Source organism: Gouania willdenowi, chromosome 3 (genome assembly GCF_900634775.1).
Source record: "Gouania willdenowi chromosome 3, fGouWil2.1, whole genome shotgun sequence".
Lineage (NCBI taxonomy): Eukaryota > Metazoa > Chordata > Actinopteri > Blenniiformes > Gobiesocidae > Gouania > Gouania willdenowi.
Window position 1 is genome coordinate 45782986 of NC_041046.1, and position 8871 is coordinate 45791856.

An 8871-nucleotide genomic window follows, 5' to 3' on the forward strand; every position below is an offset into this window, starting at 1 on the left:
ATGTAGCTCAGCTGGTCCAGAACCCCAGGATGGAACCACAGTTCTGTTGAAGTGTGAATCAGTTACATCAGTGTCTGGAGGATGAGCCTCTTTAATCATGTGATGCATGAACTTTGTGTGTTCTTCACAGTGTTTCTGAAACCACCAGCTAGGCCGACCTGCAGCTTCTTTTGTGTCATGTGACACCACGTTTCTGACAAGAAGCCACACGGGTTGGTCTTGTTTTCAATCAGAATCAGAATCAGAAACAACTTTATTGACCAAGTAATGTGTGTTATACACACGAGGAATTTGACTTGGTGAACTGTGCTCTCTCTAATAGTGTAAACATTAAATAATAACAATCAACTAGAAAAAAAAATAAAAAATAAACATAACTATAAACAGTATTTAGACTAATATGTGCAGAACTAAATAAAATAATAAGATAATAATAATAATAATAATAATTAAAAATAAATAAAAATAAAAATAATAATACAATATAATAATAAGATAATAGTGCAGTGGTGCAGGTGAACATATAAATGAAAATATTATGTACATGAACATTCTCAGTGACAGGTTGATCCAGGGTTGTTATGTTAGTTCCAGGTTATTTCACAGAAACAGAACCAGGTCTGAAACTATGACTGTTTAGAGTTGATCACAGTGACAGCCTGGGGAAACAAACTGTTTTTATGGCGTACAGTGATCTGTAGCATCTGCTGGAGGGGAGGAGTTTAAACAGATTGTGTGCAGGGTGGGAGGGGTCTGCAGTGATGCTACCTGCCCATTTCCTGACCCTGGACAGGTATAAGTCTTGGATGGAGGGCAGATCAACACCAATGATCTTTTCTACAGTCCTAATTATCCGTTGTAGTCTGTGTTTGTCTAGTTTGGTTGTAGATCTAAACCAGACAGTGATGGAGGTGCACAGAACAGACTGAATGATGGAGGTGTAGAACATGATCAGTAGCTCCTGGGGCAGGTTAAACTTCCTCAGATGATACACGAAGTACTTCCTCTGCTGTGCCTTTTTCCTGGTTGTGTCTATGTGGGAGGTCCACTTCAGGTCCTGTGAGTTGTTATGTGTTGGAAATGTATATACATATAATATAACATATATGTATTTCTGCCACTGGTTGGATGTTGGCGTTGCCAGGCCCTGGATTCAGATCTCTAGGTAGTGAATGCTCTCTGGCTCTGATTGACAGGTCCAATACTGGTTCATAATCACATCTGTCCTGACTGAATGGATGTGATCAGACTGTATTGATCAGACTGCAGTTATAAAGGTTGACGTACCACCAGCTTTCAGCATCTGTACAGAACCCATCAATCATTTCTCATCCCTTACATTGGTGGACGTTCACCCCTGTCTCTGAGAGAAAGAACCTTCTTTGGTTCTCTTGAGGTGAGTGAGTGAGGGAAGGAGTAGGGCATAGTCCAAGGTTTATAACTCACGACTTCTTTCAAGACTTTTTACATAAAGAGAGGCAATCATTACTATGTTTTCTGCATTTTGAGGAAAAATGTCATTCTCATTAATGTTTGACCTGGAATAACCTCATAAGTAGGTCAATATATGCATTTTGTGCTAACAGTTTACTTTGGTACCGATTGGTACCAAAGTAATTCAATTTGATTGATTATTGACCAAGATTTGAATAGTTATGTAATTCCCACATGTTGATTAGCCGTCAAGCATCCTCGTCGATAGAAGGGTTCTAGCTAACATCTGATCCCACAATTTGAGACTACATACTACCTGGGAGGGTTCTAGGGGTCTAGTCCGACCAGGCGACCGTGGATCAGTGGTAAAGTGGGGCATCCAATAACTGAAGGGTTGGGGGTTCTAATCCTGCTCTTTCCAAGTCATTGTTGTTGTGTTCTTGGGCAAGACACTTTATCTACACTGCCTGGTATGAATGGGTATGAATGTTGGTGGTGGGAGGGGCCGTAGGCAGCCACACTTCTGTCAGTCTGCCCCAGGGCAGCTGATGCTACATTGTAGCTTACCACCACCAGTATGATTGGTGTGAATGAATAATGGTTTCTGTAAAGTGCTTTATAAATCCAATCATTATTAGGCCTGAGCACCACGAGCTGGTGAAGGGCCTCTTGGTCTTGTAGTAGCCCACTACAAGGGAAGGGTGGAGCCTATGCAAATGCCACATGCCCCCGCGCTTTCCGAAAATGTATAGTTCAGGTACTCATAAAGAGAGGAAACATTGTTATTGGGTTGGATTATTATTATTTCTTTCTTTCTTTCTTTCCCGGTGTTGGAACCAACTCACCTACTTTTCACCCACTGAACCATTATGGAGAGTCTAAAAAATTCCAACAAAATTCAATCGCACACTTCTCTAATTTCTGGCTATTTCCGATTTTAAAAATGCTAAATTTTGACTCGCCAGCACCCCCAAGTACACCAAAAATGCACTACGAGATTGGAATTGCCAAAAAAATAATTTCTTTGTAGAATCATGAAAATGGACACAGAAGTATACCATGACAAGACAAGTGAAAAATTTTATTCAGACCACGCCACAAAACACACAGGTAGTCCAGAATCTTGAATTGAATGTTGAAAATTGCAAAATTGCTATTTTCGCTCACGTATTTTAACGCATTTCTCCAAGAACGTTTCACTGACGGTTTCAAAATCACTGGAGCTCATCTAGAGAAGTGGGGCACTGAAATTGATCCATGGACTTTTGATAACTTTTACGGTGTTTGCAGGGCGGAGTCGTGAATTTTGGGCAAAAATGACAAAATACTAATTTTTTGGAAAATGCTCCCATTTGCACATACAAACTCCGATTTGTGTCAAATGTGAACCAGTTGTTAAACTCCCGGCCCTAAACCAGCTCAATGTGGAAAAACATAAATTGGCGCGTTGTTATTGGATGTATTACTACCCTGGAAAGTCACAGCTTAGATGTAGTGAGTGTTGAACCATTATTGGAGGTCAGTCATATTCACGTGTTCACATAGAGTGACTATTGGAGCTGCTTCATGCGTTCATATTTGCATTTGCTCATCATAAATAAAGTCCAAGTCAAACTGAAGCTCATTTCAAATATGTTTATTGTCATTCAGCATCATCATCGTGCTCTGAACCAGGTCTGTGGTTTTCCCAGAGATCGTTCAGTTGGCAGCGAGAGTCTGGTCCACCCAGGCCCTGAGCTCCGTGACGCGGGCGTACACTGCAGGGGTGGAGGTGGAGCAGCGGCTGCTTCCCCAGGACACGATTCCCACTAGAGTCCAGGCATTGTCCTTCTCACAGACCAGAGGACCACCAGAGTCTCCCTGTGTGTGTGTGTGTGTGGGGGGGGGGGGGTTAGCAGGACTGTGTGTGTGCGTGTGTGTGTGTGTGTGTGTGTGTGTGCCTGGCTCACCATGCAGGACGTGGCTCCGGCTCCTCCGGCACAGATCATGACGTCAGAGATGTTGCTGCCCCAGTGTCTCTTGCACTGCTCGTTGGACAGCAGGGGCAGCGCCGCCTGCTGGAGCTTGTTGGGAGTGCTGGGAGCTGTGGAGAGCAGGGTGGGCGCTCACTCACTGCACATGCACGTCTTTGACTGAGGAAATGTGTCAGCTCACCATTGTAGCGGGTCAGGCCCCATCCGGAGGTCACGCATTTCATTCCAGCGGCGAAGACGTCGGAGGTCTCGGCGAGACAGACGGGGGACACGTTGGTGCCCAGGCGGGCGGGGGACGCCAGCTTGATGAGGGCAATATCGTTGTTGATGGTCCTGGGGTTCCACTTGGGGTGGGTGATGACCTGCACACGCACACACGGTCAGGGTGGGAGGAGCTAAAGGGCTGTGGGCGGGGCCTTACCTTGGCAGGCTTCAGGACCTGGGTGTCCTCGTTGGAGCCGAAGCCCTTATCGTGCTCGCCAGCGATCACACGATGGTAAGTCCTGAAACCATACAGTCAGTGTGTGTGTGTGTGTGTGTGTGTGTGACATGTTCCCACTAACTCACTCATTCTAACGTTCATTCTTTTCCTTTGATGTTTGTCGTGTTTTAAAGTGACTACAAACTGAACCTTCTCTAGGCCTTAACCAGAACACCTCCACCAATCAGAGCTCAGGAATGGGTCACCTGTCTGCTCTGGAGCTAATCAGCCGTGAGCTCACCTGACGTTGCAGTGAGCAGCGGTAACCACCCAGTTCTCGTTGATCAGAGATCCTCCACAGAAGTGGAAGCCGTTAGATTGCTGAGAGGAAACGTCATGTTTCAGCAGAAAAAGAAGAAAAAAAGATTACGAAGTGAAGAAGAAGAAGGAGGAGAAAGAGGGAGGAGCTTACCTGCAGGGACACCTGCCAGGGCCAGGAGTGAGGGACGGCCTCTTCTCCATTGACAATGCGAGCGTATCCAGTCACCTCAGGAGGGATGGCGGGGGTGCCACATCCTGTGGGTGAAAGTAGGTAAAGATCAACATCTCTGATCAAAGGATCCCACGGTGCAACCATGTGGTTTCTCACCATAGGCGGCGCTGACGAAGGCAAGACAAGAGATGATCCACAGGAAGGCCATGGTGATGCTGATGATGATGAGAGCTCATCGACCTGTAGTTTTATACACACTCTTATCCTCTCTCAGCCAATCACAGAGCAGCACACGTACTTATCAGAGCGAGCAGCTGCAGCGTTCCCACGCTCACCAGAGGATCAAACATCTGGCAACGTGCTGTATAAGCACATCTAGGTCTCCTTCATCAGCTTCAGAAACAATTTGTATGTCACAAAGCTCCAAATTATAATTAATCAACTTTAACTCTTCTTTATATAAATAATATATAAATAAATAAATAACTTTTCTTTATTCAATTCAATTCAACTTTATTTATAAAGTGCAAGTTACAACAAAGTATAAATATAAAGTCCACAATAAGAAAAAGAACCAACAAGATCCACATGAACAAACAGTGACAGTAGGAAGAAAGAACTCTGTTAGAACCAGGTTCAAAGGTGGAGAACATCTGGTTCCACTGGTTGGGGTTAGTGAACAGAAGGTCAAACAGAATAGGATAGAAGGACCATGGTCTGTGATTACGACCATTACAGACGAGACTCTGTCCACTTTAAGTTAATGCTATTGTACAGTATATGCTTGATCAAATAAGTAGGTTTTGAGTTTAACGGTCACACGTAATGGTCAGTGATTGTGACCATTACAGATGAGACCAAGTCCACTTTAGGCTAACGCTATTATACAGTATATGCTTTAGTAAATAAGTAGGTTTTGAGCTCATTTTTAAAGGTGTAGAGAGTAGCAGCCTCCTGTAGTAAGACTGGGAGCTGGTTTCAAAGGGGAGGAGCCTGGTAGCTGAACGTTCTGCCTCCTGTTCTACTTCTAGACACTTTAGGAACTTCCAGAAGACCATCAGACTGAGAGCAGAGTGATCTACCTGGATGATAGGACACTAACAGGTCTATAGATATACAGGAGCTAGATCACGTAGAGCTTTGTATGCTAACAGGAGGATTTTAAACTCTATTCTAGATTTTACAGGAAGTCAATGAAGAGAAGCCAATACTGTAGAAATATGTTCTCTCCTGTTAGTACCTGTTAGTATTCTAGCTGCAGCATTCTGAATTAACTGGAGACTTTTTAGTGAGTTACTAGGACATCCTGACAGTATAGAGTTATAATAATCTAATCTAGATGTAACACATGCATGGATTAGTTTTTCAGCATCATTCTGGGTCAAGATATTCCTGATTTTATAGATATTACAGAGGTAGAAGAAGGCTGTCCTTGTGATTTGTTTAATATGAGAATTAAAGGATAAGTCAGTATCAAAGATAATGTCTATGTTTATTACTGTGGTGCTGGGTGACAGAGTGATGTCATCCAGAGACACTATTTACTCTGATAATTTATCTCTGAGGTGTTTTGGACCAAATAAAATCACTTTGGTTTTATCCTGGTGAAGAAGGAGAAAGTTACGACTCATCCAGGATGTGATGTCATTAAGACAAACCTGGAGTTTTAATAACTGATGAGTTTCATCTGATTTCATTGAGAGATAAAGCTGTGTATCATCTGAATATCAATGTATATAATGTTCTGATAATGTTACCTAGTGGAAGCATATATAATGTAAAGAGTATTGGTCCTAAAACTGAACCTTGTGGAACTCCATGATTAACTCTGGCTGAGAACAGATTATTAACATGAACAAAGTGGTTCTGTCTGATTGGTAGGATTTAAACCCAAAAACACTTTCCAGTCTCTGCAGCAGTAGATGATGATCCACTGTATCAAAGGCTGCACTGAGATCTAAGATCACCAGAACTGAGACCAACCCTCTGTCTGAGGCTAAGAGGAGATCATTGGTTACTGTTACTAAGACAGTCTCTGTGCTGTGATTGGCTCTAAAGCCAGACTGAAAGCTCTCTATAAATTGTTCCTATGTAGGTGATCACATAGTTGACCTGTGATGACTTTTTTTTAATCTCTTCTTCTTACCCATTGATTCTCATATTTCTCATCTAAGAAACGGAGCTCTGCTGTGGCTGCTCCCCAGTACTCCCATAAATGTCCTTCCATGTCATATGTTATTGTTTTTCATGTTTCTTGGTCGGATCGCTTCTAATTTCATGTACACCAGTCAAACGAACGCGTACCCTGCACCTGCACATCTGATCTACATTCTCCATAGACTTAGAATGAGTAGATGGGCACAATGCACAAGTCACGTCTGCATGTGTGACTAACATGTTAACACGTCTGCAGACGCTTTAATGTACACACACATTAAAGTGTACACACACCTACACCACACCTGGATGTACACCTAACAAACATAAATATATCAGTTACACGTAGACACAGGTGTGTGACGCTATAGTGATCATGTGACCTTCACTATGTAGGACCGTCTACGTGACATGTAAACACTTAGGAAAAATATTACGCATGTACACGTGTGCAGGTATGTAAGTGTGTGTGTGTGTGTGTGTGTGTGTGTGTATAACAGACCACCATTTAGTCTGGTTACAGCGTGTGTCACTACACCCGTCCATAGAGTGGTAGTGACTGTAGTGTTACGCTCTGAGTCAGATCATGGCTGTGATTGGACAGAATACAACACACACACACACACACACACACACACACACACTTACTGACTTACACACGTGTGTACACACCTGCACACCTAATATTATTTTCTAAGTGTTTACATGTCACGTAGACGGTGCTACATAGTGAAGGTCACATGATCACGATAGCGTCACACACACCTGTGTCTACATCTAACTACTGACATTAGGTAAGTTTAGTGAGAGTTAGACACGTACACGTGTGTAGATAAAGAGAGGGTGAGACGCTGCAGTGATAGAAATAAAACTTCTTTTAATCTCACTCTTGTTCGACAAACTAAAACAATTCACACACTGGTTAAAGCAGTCCATGTGAAACCATATTGTTGTTCCTTTGAGAGAAATACATTTCATAAGAGTAATAAGTTAGTTTAAATAATACATTCTTAGTGTGTCAATAAATTTATTAATTTCACAGGTAATTCTGTTAAAACTTGTCTCCACTAAAGATGATTAGGTTACAGCAGAGTGGGAGCTCATGTCTATATGTATATGTGTGGCGATACGAGGATGTACAGTACAACGCCAACCCCAGAAATGAAGATGAACAAAACCTTATTTCAAAGGGTAAAAGAAAGGCTCACAGGTGAGCTGGTATAAGGAGAGCAGAGACGTGTTTCCAGGTTAAATAATTTACAATGTTTTATTCTTTAACAATATAAAAAAGCTTTGTTCACATAAAAGAGTTAAGCTCCCTTCAGCAACAACTGGGCTTACCATTAAGGTGGGAGGAGGGTCCAGATAAATCACATCAAAATAAAGTGACACACTCACAACTACAGGAGGGGAAACGCTTAAACACCACACCAGGACTGCACAGCACACAAAGAAACACCACCACCACCTTAGACCTAGACCCACAGATGGCTGCTCGTAGCTGCGTGGAGAGGAAGCACAATAAAAGTACAATCTAACCAAATGAATCAACACAAATTTAAACAGACATCCCACACTGACCGCTTACTGTCAAACAAAATAACCCAAATATATTCACAGTCCAGGTCTCTAGCCTGAGATACTAAATAAAGAAAACAAAACACATTCAACTTCCATCAACCAAGTACATCTAACATCTAAAAAATAATGACTAATACTAATAATCTTTTTTTCATCCAAACCCTCACAATACTCACACACACACACACACACACACACAATCCTAAAAATCTCCCATCCAGCGGGACAAGCAAACAATACCCACACGCACATACACAAACACACACTAAACCGGCCGCTGGCTTCAATGAAGACACTACAACCATGGGTCCGTCATTAAGGCCAACGAAAAGTGATCAGACATTGAAGATAAGCAGATGACACACCTACTGATCCGAGAATCAAGGGGATCAGGAGTGTCCAAGCCAGGTAGTGGGAGGAGCAAAAACCAGGAAGGAGCGAGAGGTTATGGGTAAGAAACTCTGTCCCTTTTATCCTCCCACCCCCTAATGGGCCAGATTGAATTGCTAACAATAGCCTATGATACTGCTACACACACACACATATATATATATATATATATATAGAGAGAGAGAGATCTTTGATGGTATTCTCTGCGTGGGAAACCAGTTACCAGCTAACAGTTGTAGCCTACGGCAGGATCAGGTGAGAGAAACCTCATGGATGTGCTGCGTTGGCTCTAAAACATTTGAATCTTGGGAAACGTGAGTAGAATGTGAGTAAAGCACTTCCATAACTCACATTATGTTAGTTTTCAGTTTGTGTTTGTCAGACCACAAGTGGAATATAGACAGTAACTGTATTTTTATGTG

At 42.5% G+C, this 8871-nt stretch overlaps 2 protein-coding genes across 2 annotated transcripts in view; one reads left to right on the top strand and one right to left on the bottom strand.

Moving 5' to 3' along the window:
* LOC114461194 (EMILIN-1-like) overlaps positions 1-8871 on the top strand; it is a 33432-nt gene that overhangs the window by 20643 nt on the left and 3918 nt on the right. Inside the window, exon 14 of the mRNA XM_028443098.1 lies at positions 7967-7972. The gene's annotated coding sequence lies outside the window, so the exon portion shown is untranslated. The remainder of the gene's footprint in view (positions 1-7966; positions 7973-8871) is intronic.
* Positions 3055-4538, bottom strand: LOC114461195 (chymotrypsin B). The gene is made up of 7 exons (XM_028443099.1): positions 4478-4538; positions 4301-4404; positions 4130-4209; positions 3829-3910; positions 3589-3769; positions 3384-3517; positions 3055-3294 (listed from the first exon to the last, which is right to left on the bottom strand). The coding sequence occupies exons 1-7, from the start codon at positions 4527-4529 to the stop codon at positions 3133-3135; spliced, it is 795 nt and encodes a 264-aa protein (XP_028298900.1). The 5' UTR covers positions 4530-4538; the 3' UTR covers positions 3055-3132.